Genomic DNA, 17,265 nt, shown 5'->3' with positions numbered 1-17,265 from the left:
AACAAAGGGAGAAACATTATTTTATGGAGAGGAAGGAAGAAGTTGGGAGGGGTTGTTTTTAATGAAAATCCACTGGGGAAAAGCAAGACAGGGTGATGACAGTCTCCCATCGGCTGAGTAGCGGGGATGTTGATTTCTTTTAGGAGATGCAGTGTCCATCTTTTTCCTGGCGGGGCCTGTAATGGTTGATTCTTTCCTGTTGATGCTCTTTCTGTTGGGGTCTGTAGTTGCTGATTCTTCCTATAATTGACATTGAGTGGTCTGGCTCCCCTTCTAGCCTCCCCCCTCCACCTGAGCAATCCATATACCACAGCTTACCATTCACCTGCGGAAGGACATCCCGGCTGTTTTCAGGTTCTAGCTGTGACCAATGAAGCTGCTGTGAACACCACTTTAAGGTTTTTGTATGAACACATTTTCATTTCTCTAGGGTTGATGCCCAAGGGTGCAGTTGCTAGGTTGTAGGCTAATTGTACGTTTAGTCTTATTAGACTAAATTAGACTTATTAGAAAATGCCAAACTGTTTTCTAGAGTGGTTATACCATTTTACAGTCCCACCTCCAGAGTATGAATGACCCAGTCTCTGATCTGGTGTCCTCACCAGCATTTGGTGGCATCATTTCTCTCCCTCTCTCTCTCTCTCTCTCTCTCTCTCTCTCTCTGTTTGTTTTTTAGCCAAAAAATTTGTTTTTTTAGCCAATCTCGTAGGTGTGCAGTGATAGCTCACTGTGGTTTCAATTGGCATTCCCTTTATGCTAACATATTTTCATGTACTTATTTGCCACCTGTGTGTCCTCTTCAGTGAAATATCTGTTCATGTTTTCCCTCCATTTTTAATTCTTATCTTGTTACTTTATTACTGTTCAGTTTGGAGGTTCTTTATGTATTCTAGAAAACTATTTTGTCAAATGTCTGGTTTGTAAATATTCTCTCATTCATACCCTGACTTTTCATGCTCTTTCTGGCATCTTTCATACAGTGAAAGTTTTTAATTTTGAAAAAACTCCAATTTATCCACATTTCCTTCATGGATTACGCTTTTGGTGTTCAGCCTAAGAACTTTCTGCCTAGCCCTAGGTCCAGTAGATTTTCATCTATTTTTTTTTCTGAAGGTGTTATGTGTTACATTTTATATGTAAATAAGTCCATGATTCATTTTGTGGTAATTTTTGGATAATGTGTGAGATTTGGGTTGGTTCTTTAAGTTTTTTTTTGTTTGTTTGTTTGCTTTTGCCTACAAGTATTCATTTAGGTGTATTTTTAAATGTTAATCCTTACAGCAACCTTTTGAAGTGGGTATTATATTATCATCCCATTTTTACAGATGGAGAAACACGCAGAGATTTGGTAATGTTGACTGAGGCCCCCTGGCTGGTAAGTGGGGGGAAGAGCCAGGGTTCAAAGGCAGGTCACACTGTCTCATAGGCTCTTGCATTTAAGCCCTGCTTCCCCTGCTGCATTCCACCCCTTCCTCTCTGGGACAGCCTTGCCTCCCGGGCAGATGTTCCAGTGCCCTGCACGCAGTCCTTCATCTTGATCGACCTGGCCCTCACCTTGGGACACAGGGTAGTTCGTAGAGTGTGGAGCCTGCCGGAGCTTGGCTAGGTGTCCTGTGATGTGTTTGCAGGGTGGAGAATGGGGACAGACTGGGGAACTTCCCTGTATGCAGACAGCTTGCCATTCCAGTTTGGGGACAGGCTCGTGCTGGATTTCAGCATTGTCCGGAGCGTTGCAGAACTGCTCTATCTGCTCCCTGGTCTGGGGGTGGCAGGCTGAAAATTTTAGTCTCCCCAAACACACACACACATGCTTCATAAAATAATTCCAAGGCCAGAATATAAAATCAAGGTACAGAAATCCAAGTCCAGAAAATTTCCATCCCCCATCTGCCAAAATAAAATACAGTGGTAGAAGTCAGCAGGAAGGGCTCAGCATCTGGAGACAAAATTGCCGTGGCTAGAACATACTTCTTGCCCCTTCTGGTAGGTTTGTGTCGTCGTCAGACTGTACCACCTCATTCGTTCCCCTTCTCGGGCAGGAGCAGGCAGCTGAAGGTGGAGCTTTCCTCTCCAGCTCTCTCATCTGTACCCCCTGGCTGCAGACTCCCCAGCCAGGCCGGCCCCAGGAACTTCTGCACTTGGACTCCCAGAAAGAAATCAGCAGCTCGCAGGTCTGCTTTGCTCCTTCCCAAATCCCTAAGCATCAACCCACCTGATAAGGGACCTAGGAGTTCTTTGCTTCTCTGACCTTACTCGCAGAGCTTACCCAATGACGGCGAGGCTTTCGTCCCAGCCCCCAGGAGTGAGACCAAGGGAGCAGCCCAAGCCAGTCTAATGACTCCAGTTGCCGTGAGTATGTGCATATATTTTGCCAGATTCTTCGGAAGTCTCAGGAGTGCTCGGACCCACTGCTTGGATGTTTCCACAGCTGGTCAGCAGAAACACACCTGCCCCTGCATGTTCCTCAGCTTCCACCCTGGAAAGAAGTTCACAGAGGAGTTCGATTTGGGATCCTGGCAGCCTGCTTTGAGCCCTGCGTGTCTCCTCCTATAGGGGACAATGTTTCAGCATTCCTGTGATGGTCTCTGCAGATGGCCACTGGTGGCTTCTGGTTTCTTGCTCTCACCGGGCCAAGGGGAATTTCCTCAACGGATTCAGGCCATTTGACGCTGGTACTTCCTCCACTGGCCTCAGCAGATGGTGCTGAAGGACAGAAATCTGGGCCTGAGGCAAACTTTCTCAAGGCCAGGGGGCTGTTCACCTTCCCAATCTCCATTCTCACCCACCCAGAGAAGCTCCCGACCTCCCTGGCAATGATGTCCTCCATCATCCTCCAAGCTTCCCTGTGGGACAGCCTGAGACTTGTCTGGGACAAGCAGAGCTGCCCAAGAGACCATCAGTTCTGTTGTGCCCCACTCTGCTCCAGCCAAAGCAAGCCATGGGCCTCCCTGTGACAACGTCTTTGGGGTCCGCGTCCTACTCAGGATGCAGCTTCCATCCCATCTACACTCTTCCAGGAAGTGCGATTCTATTCCCCTATTTCCCCCTACAGTCTTAAAGGGCCACCCCCTACTCCTGTGCCCAACACTTTTCCGTAGGAACCTAACACACTTGGCACTGCATCTCTGCCACTTACTAGCTATGTGGCTGTTGACTACTTACTGGCCTCAAGTGTAGTCCCCTCATCTGTAAGCAGGAAGATGTCCCTCTCACAACGTTATCGTGGGTTTAAGCAAGATCGTATCTATTACGTACAGACAGCAGGCAGAGTCGATAGTGACGCTGGAACAAAGTCAGTGCTCAGTACTGGCTGTCATGGGTCCCTTTGGCAGCCGTCCCTGGGCCCACCTTCAGTCCCTACCCGGCTTGCCAGAACACCTCCTGGGGTGCACGGAAACGGTTATGGAAAGAATGAGTTCTCCAGCTTCTACCTGGGGTCTCTATTCCCCCATCACACCCCCACGATTCCCTAGGAGCCTCAGAGAGCTCATGGTGAGAGGCTCTGCAGGTTTGGGCCAGAGGTAAGGCATTTCCTCCTGTGCTAGGTGGGCTCCTTGAACTTGAGGCTGGTCACTCTGAGGGCTCCCTGTGGACTGCAGCCCACCTGCCCAGCTGCAGGTAAGAAGTGACCTTCCCGGCCCGGCCCGTGACAGTTCCTCCCGCAGCACCTGCCCTGGAATGCCTCCGGGGAGACCTGTTCAAGCACTTGTCATTTTCCCTGCTCTGTGGGTCTCTCCAGTGAGAGGGCAACTCCACGGACAGAGGACCCAGCGGAAGCACCAGGGGCAAAAGCTTTGGAAAGCTTTCCTCCTCTTCACTGTATCCCTAGACACGGACCGAGGCGATTTTGCCTACAGGGAAGGCTTCCCATCTGTTCCTGCCTCTGCAGGTGTATCTTCTCCCCTCCTGCCCCAAGTCTCTGCACTGAGCCCTTGGGCCAGAGTCCTCCACGGCCCGGACACTGCTTTGCACTGATCCCATCTCAGGGATGGGGCCATGGTCACACTCTGCATTCCCTGAGCCTCATCCCTGGTCCCTGGCAACAAGCCACCCCCAGTAACTGGGCCAAGGAGTCCACCTCCCCCATGACCAACCCCAAATCAGGTGCCAGTCCCTCTGAGGGTGGGACAGAGAGCAATGCCAGGAAGGGGAGCTCCCCACAGACAGGCACTCAACCTCTCACCCACTGTTCCTGCTGACCCCTTCTTGGTGACCTTCAGCACACCAAGACTGGTTGACAAAGAGACAAAACAAAAACCCCAACAATAAAGGCAACATTAAGCCAGTCAGGCCAAAAGATTCAGACCAGAAAATCCCCGCTGCAACTTTTTGACTCCATTCTTGCTGTGGAGGTGGAGGGGAGGGTGCCAGGTCCCCACACCCATTGGCAGAGACGCCTAGCACAGTCCTCAACCCTTCAGAAACCCTTGGTACATGTGAGCAAGAATAAATAAATCAACTTCCACTTAAGCTGGGTGGAAATCAAGGGGGGGGGGCCCTTCTCCGGCTCCCCGTTCAGGACACCTTCGTCTCCAGGCACCTCCCGTAGCCCTAGGGGGACAGCTGGGGTACAAACGGAAGACTGGGACTGAGGAAGGGTGCTGGGGCGGGTAGAGGCTCTGGGGGGCCTGCTTCGAGGGGGGAACAGAACCCTCTTCCCAGGCCTGGGCCCCATTGCCGCCTGGGGCCCTGGGGCTCAGGCTTGGGTGTCCCCGCCCCCGCAGGGCAGTCTCGGCCCCTCCTTGCGTGGAAGGTGGGAGGGCAGGCGCCTCCCCATCCCCACCTCCGGGCCGGAGCGGCAGGAAGGCAGGAAGCCGCCCCGCCAGCCTTGAGCCCCAGCTTCAGCCCGCTGCCCGCTGCCCGGTTCCCCGTGCGGACGGAGTGCGCGAGGCCGGAGGGGCCGGGCGGCCGCCCACCCCATGGCCGCGGGCCTGGTGCAGCTTCTGGGCAGCCTGGCCGTCTTCACCCGCGACGACTTCGAGGGCGACTGGCGCCGGGTGGCCAGCGGCGGCTTCGGCCAGGTGTTCCGGGTGCGGCATAGGCGCTGGAGGACCAAGTACGCCGTCCAGTGTGCCCGCTGCCTCCAGCCGGAGGCCGCCAGGTACCTGCTCGCGCTGCCCCGCTCCGTTCAGAGGGGAGGCCTGAGGCCCGGGGAGCGCCCCAGGGAGGGGTGGGGGCTTGACCCAGGCACAGCCAGGTCAGTTTGTCGCCCTACCTGAAACACGGTTGTCTGGCCATACCCGTGTGTGGAACCCACGGAGGGCAAAGGGGAGCGAGAACTACCCTCCAAAGACACCTTTGTCCCATCTGACCTCCCAAACCGGTCGGCCTCCTTCTCCTGGGTGTCAGGGTGGTGACGACTGCTCTTGATGGCCCTCTGCCACGCCCGATTTGCCCCAAGTTCTCAGGGCAGGCAGGACTGGGCTTGCTGAGAGTCCGTGGCACTTGGCCCAGCGATGCTCGGTGACCTGTGGAGAAGTGCACACTGGCTCTCCCTCCCGTGGCCGTCAGCGTGGCCCCTGCCCAGTGCAGGCGGGGAGAGGCGTGGGGGCTGCAGACGGCCCAGACTGCTGGCCTGAGAGCCTGTCCAGGCCACTTGCCGGCTCTTGTGTAGGCCCTGCTGGCAGGTCAAGCTGGGGGTGCAAGGCCGTGTCCTTGCTTTTGTTCCTGCCTCCTCCCGCACCCATCGGGGCAGTGCAGCCACTCCTGGGCACGCCTCCTCTGTCTCACCGCGTGCACCCATCTCTGCTTTCCCACTGAGGTGGGCTCCAGTCTCCTTCCCGTCGGATTTGCTTGGAGTGGCTGTGTGCTTACCCCCTGTGCAGCTGTGAAGGAGACACTTAGGATGTGAAGTCTGAGTGTGGGAATTGTGTCGTCTTCTCAAGGCTCCCGGCGAGGGCATCTCCTATTGGTATCTTGTGTGGATGTCGTGTTCTCTTTGGTCACCATGCAAGCCCCCAAGACACAGCCTCAGGTCCCACACACTTGAGACAGCCCCTTCTCTAATTCCTGGGCCCTCCTTCTGCTTCATGAATGCGGCAAAGCAAGATAGCACATGACTTGACCCTCGTCCTCCTTCGACACGCTCATGCTTGCTTTGAAGTATATTCAGGTTTTTCTAGGGTTTGTCCACATCATTTAGACTTCGAAGTGAAGGACAAAAGGAAACAGATGGCATTGACAAGACTGCGTTGTTAAGCATTGACAATGACTTTCCCTTCCCAAGTTCTGGGAACTCTCTGGGGGAAAAGGGCCAAGGGATTTAATGATGATTAATGCCTGCTGAGCATGGAGTAACGACACTGGGAGCTTTATGTGTATTCACTGGATACTCTTTTTTTTTTTTTTTTAAGATTTTATTTATTTATTTGACACAGAGAGACAGCCAGCGCGAGAGGGAACACAAGCAGGGGGGAGTGGGAGAAGAAAAGGCAGGCTCCCAGCGGAGGAGCCTGATGTGGGGCTTGATCCCAGAACGCTGGGATCACACCCTGAGCTGAAGGCAGACGCTTAACCGCTGTGCCACCCAGGCACCCCTATTCACTGGATACTCTTTACACCTCTTCATTCATTCCCTCGCTTGATGAATGCCATGTGTCGAACACTGTGCTGGACCATGAGATATAATGATGAATGCAACAGATATAGCCCTGTTCTCCTGGAGCTTACAGGCTGGGGGCAGAGACACTCGTCAGATAACTTCATATGTAGATGCAAATGCGATGCTGTGAGAAGAGCAACAAAGGAGATTTATGGTTCTGCGAGAGCGTATTAGTAGAGTTCGACTAGGATCAAAAAAGGCTTCCTCAGGGAGATTACAGTTGAGCGGGAGAGTGAAGGAGGAGTGTGAGTTAAGTCTTTGAAGGGGAGAAAGCTTTCCAGCAGAAAGTGCAAAGGGCCTGTGGCAGGAGGGGCATAGTAAGTGAAGGGGTGGGGAAAGGCTGTTGGAGCTGGAGTTGAGAGAGAGGGAGCAGTGGAAAGCCACTGAGGAGTTTGCTACCAGGTTGGGGGTGTGTGTGACAAAAAGGCGTTGATCGGATTTGCAGGATGGAAGATGGATTGGAAGGGTAGAGTGGCTGCTGGTCCAGTTAGGGGGTGTCGTTATTCAGGCAAGAGATGATTGCAGTCCAGCCTGGCGTGTAGTGACAGAGGGAAAGGAATGGATTATGCAGTAGTTAGGAGGTAAGCATCCTCTTGACTTGGTGCTGGGGTGTCTGTGGGGGGTGCAATGAGGAAGAGGAGTGTCAAGGTTAGCTTGATGTCTGCCTTGCCCAGAGGAACAAAGGCTCCACTAGAATGTCTACTCCATGGGAGCTGAGTCCGGGTCTGCTCACTGCTCTGTCCTCAGAGCCCAGCACGTCGTTGATGTTTGTTGAATGTTGTTGTTGACAATAAAGGGAACGTGAAAGGAGGCACAGGTTTGGGGAAGAAATCCATGAGCTCAGTTTTGTACAGGTTGAGCTTAAGGCTTTTAGACAGCCAAAAAGAATTGCCACATGGATTTCAGGTGAAGGTCTGAGCTGATGATATGAAATGTGTGAGTCATGTATTATAGGTCGTAACTGCAGCTCGGGCACGGATGACATTCGCTCACCGTAAGCACTAAGTAAGCAAAACAAAGTCCAGACCTCACAGACTTTATAGTCTGAGGAAGGAAGGAATCTAGAGAAAGAGAATAAGTGAGTAAATGATACATAAGTAAATCATTTTTATCTATAGCACTCATAACCACCTGACATTGATTAAGACATCTAAAGAGAGTTGAATAATCTGATCTTCCAAGAAAACAGTTTATCTAGAAATATTAACTTGTCGGCTGTCTGTGTATGGGGGTAGAGAGACAAGGATTGCCAGAGTTGGGGTAGGGTGGCTATTTAATAAAGACTTGAAATCATTACTCATTAGGTACCATTTGAGTAGAGATTTGAAGCAAACGGTAGCAAGCCCTGTGGCTTTCTTAGAGCAGAGAGAACAGCAAGTGCAAAGGTCCTGAGGTGGGAATGTGCTTGACACGGTGGAGGACCAGCAAGAGGCCCTTATGACAGGAACAGAGTTGGGGAGGTCACAAGCTATGCCCAGGGACAGATGACAGAGAGCTTTGTAGACCGCTGTGAGAACTTTGGCTTTTACTGTGAATGAGAAGAAAGCCAGTGGAGGGTCCTGAGCAGAGTGGTGACATACTCTGACTGACATTTTACAAGGATCACTCTGGCTGCTGGGTTGAGAATGGATGGCAGAGGGGAAGAGCAGCAGGGAGTCCAGTTAGGAGGCTTGGGTCAAGATGGCACTGGGTTGAGGTGGTGAGAAGTGGTCAGATTGTTGCTCCATTTTGAGGGTAGAGCTCACAGGATGTGCTGAGGGACCGGTCGTGGGAAGGCGAGGAAGAGGAGCAAAGGAGGACATTGATCTTTGAGCACTGGGAGGATAGAGACCCCATTCACTGAGAGGAAGGCAGAGGGAGGAGCGGATGGTAGGGAGAACCCAGAGTTCTACTTCAGACACGCCGTGTCCAGGATCACGACAGATACCGACGTTGGAAGAGACAGTGCCACGCGAGAAGGCAAGGGACGCCCGGGCCTGGCTGGTAAACTGAGACCTGAAAACTTTGCATAGCCTGTAGCACGTGGGGGTCTTTGCACACCTTAGCCACAGCTGCTCAGAGAAGCATCGAGACCAGACGCCCGATGACGGGGCTGGAGGGGATGAGCAGCAGGCACAGCACACGCGGACAAGAGTTCTGGGTGTCTGGGGCAACCGGTGCGAGCGACTGTCGTTCCCATTTTACAGCGAAGAAACTGAGGCCCAGAGAGTTTACCTGCCCAGGGTCATGCAGAGCATATGTGGAGAAACCCGTTTGAAGTCAGGGCAGATCCATGGCTCTTTCCCTCCAGGACAGGTATCTCAGTTCCTGGGAACTCAAAAGGGCAAGACCGATGGGAAGCACCGCAGAGGCGGAGGGGAGGTCTCTGGAGCAGAGCAGAGGTAGAGGCGAGAGCAGGGGGCACCTGCGAGCCACCCTGTCCAGATGCGAGGGAGAGCAGGTGGTTTTTTCTGGAGGTCAGCAGTGTCTGGCTGGCTTCCCGGGGCCAGCTTCCCAGGGCCGCCCTGCACGCACGCATTCCCGGCAGCCTCCGACTGCGGTGCCCACGGTGCCCACGCAGCTTTGCAAATGCTGTGCTTTTAAAAATGTCATTTCTCCTTAATCCTCATCCCCGCAATCCCCAAACAATCTCAACAATTTGCATATCTACTGTTCTGTGGGCACAAATAGTGAAACGAGCGAGAGAGTCGACAAATGCTTATTTTGTAAGACCTTCCCTTAAGCCTTGACTTCTGTTCTGTTCAACAAAGACGTATTATGCTGTGTGGCAATGCACTGGGGAGGGGGAGGGGGGCAAGAGGAATAATTGCAGCTCATCCGTAAAGTGGAGGAGCGTGCAGCCATTGCAGGCCTCGCGTCAGGAGAATAGCCATGTGAGGAAGCCCGTGCCCCGCTAACTGGAAAACAGATCGCAAAGCAGGCCATGCCATGTGATGGAAAGGCTGGTGGGGAGGGGGGAGAAAGGAGTGAAACGGACAGAGCAAAGGAGAGAGATCCCTTGCACATGTATACATAAAAGAATGAACAGAGGCCAACTCTGGAAGGTTGGATTGTTGTTGATTTAATTTTCTTCTTTATCACTCCCCGTATTCCCTTGATTTTCTACAAGGATATATATTACTTTCATAATCCAAATGGCAATAGATGAGACTTTAAAACAGAGCACGAGGCGTGACGTTGGTCGTCCAGGGGTTAGTGATCTACTGGGGGAGACAAACATACGGACACATGGCAGAATACACCCTAGGCTCTTCGTGACCACCTCTGTAGAATGGACTTGCTCCTGAGCTTGCAAACTCCTTCCCTTCCTGTCCCGTCACTGCCGGCCATCCGGACCGCACCCTGTGCATCCTGCCGGGCCTCCTTCTAGAACTCTCTCTCCTGCACTATCTTACAAGCCCCCGGGGCTTCTCTGGGTCTCCGGAGCCTGGCACTAAGCCTGGGTTGTCACTCTGCTGGTTGCTCTTGGAATTAACGGGTCATCTCCTTCCGCCCCTCCGTGCCCCACATCTCCGCAGCTACGATGTGGATTGCCTCATTGAAGAAGCAGCCAAAATGGAGAAGATCAAATTTCAGCACATCGTGTCCATCTACGGGCTGTGGAGGCAGCCCCTGGGCATTGTGATGGAGTTCATGGCCAGCGGCTCCCTGGAGAAGACGCTGCCCACACACAGCCTCTCCTAGCAGCTCAAGTTCCGCATCGTCCATGAGACCAGCCTGGCCATGAACTTTCTCCACAGCATTAAGCTATCCCTGCTCCACCTGGACCTCAAGCCAGGCAACATCCTCCTAGATAGCAACATGCATGTCAAGGTAAAAGCCGTGGTTGACCTCTCTGCCCCCTTTCCACTCCAGACTCTCCTGAGGGTGAGCCTGCCTGCCTGGCCTGCCCAGAGTTTGAAGTAGCTCCCTTCATGGACAAACACTGAAGGCAGGGATCCCACCTAACACAAAGAAGGATGAGCAGTGCAGTTCGCTGCATGAATCTGGCTATCAGGATGCCTGCCATAACGCTCTTTGGGTCTCAGTCTTCTGTTTCTACTGTGGGTAGAATATTCCCTATCCCTCCCCTTGTTTGCTTTGGGTGGGGATGTGTGTAAATGAGATGATTTCTAAGAAAGGTTATGATGGCCTTCAGTTCCTAGAATGTGCCACCCTCTTTTGCCCCAGGACCTTTGCACATTCTGGCCCTGATGCCAGGAACAGTGTTCCCCTACTTGCTTCTTTATCTAGCAAGTCATGCTCGTGTTTCAGCTCTGTGCTTAAACATTACCTTCTCAGGAGGGTTTCCCCTGGTCTCCCCCAACGGGCCCCTGTTGTACACCCTCATGGTACCCCTGTCTCTTCATATTGCTAAGCCCAATCGTAAGTCGACATTAACTTGTGAAACTATTTCCTTAGTGACTATACGCCCATTTGAGTAAGCGTTTGGGAGGGTAATGGGTGGGGGGGGGGGGTCTCATCTTTCTTGTCTGCTGCCTGATCCTCAGCACCCAGCCTAGTTGGCGTAAGAAGGAATCCGTGGATAGAAGCACAGTGGGGGATAAATACACGTGGTGTATATGCTTCAGGGCCCTTGGAAGTGGACGACCAGAAGCTCGTCAAAGACGGCAACTTTACCCACGGCCCCTCTGGACAGTGGCAACACCTCCGAAGCACTCACTATGTGCCAGGCACTGTTCTAGGCGCTTTTGCATGTTGGCCCATTTAATGCTCATAATAGCACTAGGAGTTAAGTGTTCGTGTTATTTCCCGTTTATAGATGAGGAAGTTGAGGGTCTGAGGAGATCAGTAACGTGTCTAGATCGTGCAGGTCGCATGTGGCAGAGGTGGGAGAGGCCCGGGCTCTTAACCATTACAATGTCCTGGAAAGGGTAGGCTGCAGGACACTGAGGGATCAAGACAGTTTTCTGGAGGCAAGACTGTTCCTCCCTTATCCCGGCCTGGGGCTTCCTCCCAGATTTCGGACTTCGGCCTGTCCACGTGGATGGAACAGTCGACCCGGATGCAGTACATGGAGAGGTCAGCTCTGCGGGGCACCCTCAGCTACATCCCCCCTGAGATGTTCTTGGAAAGTAACAAGCCCCCAGGGCCCAAGTACGATATGTACAGGTGAGAGGCGGCTGGGCTCCATGCCACATTCCCGGGGGCAGGGAGCCGGTTACCGCCACCTTGCCTGACCCCCCCACACCCAAGGGCATGACGGGACAGGGAGGAGGAAGGATGGAGGGGCACTCTGGCTGGAGAGGCTTTGCCCAGGGGGTGTGGTCCACGGGGCTTCCCGGGTGGGGTGACCATGGGTATCTGAGAAAGCGACTCAGGAGCCTTCTGTCTTGTCTGCAGCTCTGGGATTGTCGTCTGGGAGCTCCTCACTCAGAAGAAACCGTATGCAGGTAACAGATGGTGTGGCAGCCTGGGTGGGGGGAGGGGGGTCCTGGAAGGCACTGAGAGGCCGAGGGCTTGCAGGGGCAGGATAGATGACAGCTTTGGGTTGGGGAGTGGCATATGCTGAAAGGATTCCTGTCCCCACCCTCCTTCCTCCCTCCCCTGCTGGAATCTCAGCCTGTACCCTAGCTGTTTTTTCACCATGCATTTATGTTGCCCCTGCTGTGTGTGCCCCTGTGGGGCTTCTCAGAGCCCCCCACCACCCTGCCCAGCCCGCTCTGGCCCTGCCTCCCTGCCTGCACACAGCCTGGACCTCCCCTCACAGGCTTCAGCATGGTGACTGTTGTGGTCCGAGTGGTGGCAAGCATGCGGCCCTCCCTGCAGCCTGTGTCGGACGAGTGGCCAGGCGAGGCCCAGCAGATGGTGAACCTGATGAGACGCTGTTGGGATCAGGACCCTAAGAAGAGGCCCTGCTTTCCAGGTTCTTGTCTGGCCCGACCTGCCCAAGGGACTGGGGAGCTGGGCGGGGCTGGAGCTCATGGGGGGCAGGGCTGGAGTGCATGGGGGGCAGGGCAGAGGTTGGAGAGCGCAGGAGAGGAGGTGGCTGCAGCCCGGGCCACTCCTGAGGGCTCCTCAAGGCGCTGGGGCACGGTCTGCATCATAGTGCTGGAGGAGGGCAGTGGGGGAGCGGGCAGCAGAGGGCAGCTGAGGGCTGCGGCTGCTCTCTGCTCCCCTGTGGGAGGTCAGGTAGAAAACCCACACCAGAAGGGTCTGGGCCTCGCTCTCCTGCTTCTGAGTTCTCTGCTTAGGCTGGTCCATCCAGGGCCACAGCATCCTCATTTGTAAAATGTTCCCAGATGGTGAGATCACGGGCATGGATGGACCTTGAGGGCACCCACCCCTTTAGCGACTGTGGAAGCGCACATCTGTAACTGTGAGCACTCAGAGATCACCCACCTAGTCCTGCCCCTTCATTTATGGAAAAGGACTGACCCTCAGAGGGCTAGGGACCTGCTACATGTGGGCCCATGAGCCGGGCCGGAGCATATGTATGGCTGTATGTGAGTCCAGGAATGGATTTGGGGTGGGGGGCATGGGGAATGTTAGGGTATCTAAAATGGAGAAGGGACTGGTGGCCAGCCTGTTGCTTCTTTTTCTGTCTCTCTCCTTCGTGGAGCAGACATCACAGTCGAGACAGACATGCTGCTGTCCCTGCTGCAAAGTCCTGTGGCAGACCCAGAGAGTGAGGCTCTGGCCAGGAAGGTGTCCTGCAAGTTGTCTCTGCACCGGCCTGGGGAGGTGAGTTGGGGCGGGGCGAGGCGGGGGTGGGGGGGTGGGGGGGTGGTGCTGGGCGTGTCTCCAGAACCCCCCGGGGGAATGCATGCATGGGCATGTCCTTCACAAGGCCTCCCTGGCTGAGGGAGCAGATGGGGACTGAGACCCAGCCCAGCCCATACTGCTGGCCACACCAGGCAGCCCACTTGGGGACAGCCGTTCCTAATTTGCACAGTGGCAGCTGTGGCTCGGAGCCCCTGAGAAGGACACGCCGTCTCTCGCATTTGTGGGATTAATCCGAGTCCTGCCTGTGGGCTTTCACACGCCAGGCATCAGTGTCCTCACTCCCTAACACGGGGACCAGCCATGGGCTAGCATGGGGCTCTTGCCTGAACCACGGGGCCAACCACCCTGCACTCCACGTGGTCCAAGTGGCAGTCAAGGCCCTAGACCACCTCTTTCTGGCAGGGTCTCCCCTGCTCAGGACTTTCCTGCAGACACGACTGTTGGTTGGAATGGCACAGGAGGGGCTTCCTAGGACAGGTGCTGGAGAGAGGGAAGAGTGGAGGACGGTACCAACCAGAACTGCCCCACTGGTCTAATCTGCCCCCTTCTCTTCTGATCCCTCTGCCTAGGTCAGTGACGAGGTCAGCCAAGAGCTAACTGACAATGGTGAGTCCACAGTGCTGTAGCTGGAACCAGAGAATTCACAGGGAGAAGAAAGTGGAATCAAACCACACCCTTTCCCCCTTTCCCCTGCCTCCCCACCCCCACCCCGACCCTCTGCCCAGCTTGTCCCAAATCAGGAGTCGGTGTGCCCATTTCCAGGTTTCAGAAATGCACATGCCCTCAGGACGCAGGCTCTGCTTCCCCTCCAGGCTTGTGTTCCTGGGAGGCCAGACTCCTCCTTTCCTGGCTTGGGCGTGGAGGTGGGTGAGGGTGAGGGTGGGGGGATGTGTGGAGCCTGGCTGCATCTTAGAATGACCTGGGGGGTGAAGGCTGCCCTGATGCCTGGGGCCCCTAGACTGGTGAAATCCGAATGAGGCAGGGGTGACCCAGGCAGGGATTTTCGTCGTTGTTCTTTGTTTTGGAAACTGTTGCTATTAACCCGGATACATTCTGGGTAGAGCAGGAGGAAGGCTTAGTGCTGAAGTTCAGATCATAGAGCCTGTTTTCAGCTGGCATTGATTTACTTTGTGCCAAGCACTCCTCTGAAAGCTCTTGCCTACCTAAGTTGTCCTCAACGGCAGCAGGTCGTGGGCGCGGTTTGCGGCCCGTTTATGGAGCAGGATGTGGAGGCTCGAGGAGGCAGGGAATTGGCGAAAGTCCGATGGTGCGGAGGTCAGGGTTTGCTCCCAGGCCTCTTTCTGCCCCATCCTCATGGGAAGGGCTGCCAGAGTCCTTCCTCCAGAACAAGGGACGTTGTGCAGAGATCTGTGAGAGCAGGAAAGACTGTCCTCCCTCCCAGAGTCTCTGTTCCCGGACGGCACTTCCAGGAGGCAGGGGACTGGACGAGAGGACCTGTGGACAGGTCGGTGGTCCTTTTTTCAACCCCATCTTCCTCCCAGCAGACTTGGAAGACTACTCGAAGCGGGTCCTGCAGCTCTTGGGCCGTGAGAACCCAGTCCCGAGCGACGAGGAGCTGCGCGTCTATGAGAACAAAGTCACCCCGCTCCACTTCCAGGTGGTGCAGGGCGGCGTGGAGCGGGTGAGGCTGCTGCTGGCCCACGAGGCCGGCCTGGACTGCCAGACAGCCTGCGGCTCCTCGCCCCTCCTCCTCGCCACCCAGGACCAGCAGCCCGACCTCCGCGCCCTGCTCCTGGAGCACGGGGCGGACGCCAACCTGGCAGATGAGGACGGCTGGGCCCCGCTGCACTTCGCAGCCCAGAACGGAGATGACCGCACCGCGCGCCTGCTCCTGGACCACGGGGCCCACGTGGACGCCCGGGAGCACGAGGGGTGGACCCCGCTCCACCTGGCCGCACAGAACAACTTTGAGAACGTGGCCCGGCTTCTGGTCTCCCGTCAAGCTGACCCCAACCTGCATGAGGCCGAGGGCAAGACCCCTCTGCACGTGGCCGCCTACCTTGGCCACGTCAGCCTGGTCAAGCTGCTGACGGGCCAGGGGGCTGAGCTGGATGCTCAGCAGAGAAACCTGAGGACACCTCTGCACCTGGCGGTGGAGCGAGGCAAAGTGAGGGCCATCCAACACCTGCCGAAGAGTGGGGCGGCTCCCGATGCCCTTGACCGGCGCAGCTACAGCCCGCTGCACCTGGCGGCCGCCGGGGAAAGTACCTGATCTGCAAGTTGCTGCTGAGGTACGGGCCGGCTCCAGCTGCCGACCCAGCAGGGCTGGACGCCCCTGCGCCTCGCAGCCTACGAGGGCCGCTTGGAGGTCATGCACCTGCTGGCTGAGACCACGCAGACCTGGGGGCTCCTGGAGGCATGCAGTGGACGCCCCTGCACCTAGCCGCCCGCTGCGGGGAGGAGGAGGTGGTGGTGGCGCTGCTGCGGTGTGGCGCGGACCCCAACGCCGCCGAGCAGTCCGGCTGGACACCCCTCCGCCTGGCCGTCCAGAGGGGCACCTTGCTGAGCGTCAGCAAGCTCCTGGAGCACCACGCAGACGTCTGTGCCCGCAACAAGGTGGGCTGGACGCCCGCCCACCTGGCCGCCGTCAAGGGCCACATGGCCATCCTCGGAGTGCTGGTCCGAGCTGGTGCCCAGCTGGACATCCAGGCTGGGGTGGGCTGCACGCCCCTGCAGCTGGCCCTCCAGAGCCAAAAGCAGAACATGATCACCTTCCTGGAGGGCAAGGAGCCCTCCTTGCTGGCTCTTCTGGGTGATGCCGAGCCTGGAGCCCAGACAGACGTGTAAACAACCCGGGGCCTCCTTACCTGGGAGGAAGAGGGGCTGGGGGAAGGGACACTGGGCTTCTGGCAGGACCCCTTCCCTGTCCTTGCCGCCTGTCCCTTGGATCCTGTGAGGAAACCAAAATGCGGTCTCCCCCTGGAGGGACGGTGGAAGGGGCACTGATGTCGTAGGTGGGGGGGGGGGGGGCTGCCCCTTCCTTCTTCTGCACTGGGACTCAAATCCCCAAAGTGAATTCTTCCTTCCCAAGACTCCTGCCACCTTCTGTCACTTGCCCCTGAGCTCACAGGGACCCTTGCATCTCTCTCTGAAGGCTGTGGGAGCCACAGAGAAGAGGGAGATGCTCCCTCCCAGCTGGTCCCTGTGTGACTTGGCTCCCGTCTCAAGCAAGGCTGGGACAGCCAGGCACATGCTTTTCAAAAGGGATGGGAGCTAAAAATTGGGAGGGAATTTCTGCCTACTGTTGAAAGCCCCAGCCAGCCCCCTGTTGCCACACAGAACACCTTCCTGGTGGCCCCAGTTCCCATGCCTCGGTCTCCCACGCGGTCTCGGGCGGGGGGCGGTGTGCTCAAGCCGCCCATGAGTGAGCCTCTGTGGGACACTCCATCCGTGACCTCCCCTGCCTCCCTTCACTGTGTCTAGTCATATGGTCAAGTTTCAAACCCTGAAGTCAATAAAAGGGTGGAACTGAGTCTCCCCTTTGGAGATGGGCTGACCTGTGGGGCCAGTAGTGTTACCATGGGATGTGGTGTGCGTGTGTAAGTTTATGTAGCAGGAGGAGGCAGGGACAGATGTGGGGAGGGAGGGGGGCTGGTGACGGTGAGGGATGGCTTATCGGGGCTCAGTGTGGAGCTCGCAGGACAGGGACTTCCCTCCCAGCAGCTGCAGCTCAGAGCGCTGTCCCCTCGGGCCACACCCTGGCCACCCCTCTGCCGGCCTGGCCTGTCCTACAGGTTGTGGGGCAGGTTGGGGCAGGGCTGGGGCTGCTGACACTAACCAGCTTCTGCTTCCTCCCTGGCTCTGCCGGGAAAGGCCGACCTCGGGTTGGGGGGGCGGGGGGTTCAAGTGGGGCAGAATGGGTGCCCTAAAGTCCAATCCCGCTCCTCTCCACCTCTCCTCACTGCTGGAGCAGCCCC

At 55.9% G+C, this 17,265-nt stretch overlaps 1 protein-coding gene across 1 annotated transcript; it reads left to right on the top strand.

Moving 5' to 3' along the window:
* Window positions 1–4,919: 4,919 nt before the first annotated feature.
* On the top strand, window positions 4,920–16,135 carry ANKK1 (ankyrin repeat and kinase domain containing 1). Its single transcript, XM_045797522.2, is given in 11 exon segments — window positions 4,920–5,101; window positions 10,120–10,414; window positions 11,562–11,713; window positions 11,945–11,994; window positions 12,312–12,467; window positions 13,167–13,285; window positions 13,897–13,933; window positions 14,833–15,540; window positions 15,543–15,585; window positions 15,587–15,675; window positions 15,678–16,135. Coding segments are annotated over 11 exon segments (2,289 nt in total).
* Window positions 16,136–17,265: the final 1,130 nt, after the last annotated feature.

Source organism: Ursus americanus, chromosome 16 (genome assembly GCF_024610735.1).
Source record: "Ursus americanus isolate L20-20 chromosome 16, mUrsAme1.1.p, whole genome shotgun sequence".
Classification (NCBI taxonomy): Eukaryota; Metazoa; Chordata; class Mammalia; order Carnivora; family Ursidae; genus Ursus; species Ursus americanus.
Note: the sequence above shows the minus strand (reverse complement) of the source record. Positions and strands in the feature narration are given on the sequence as shown.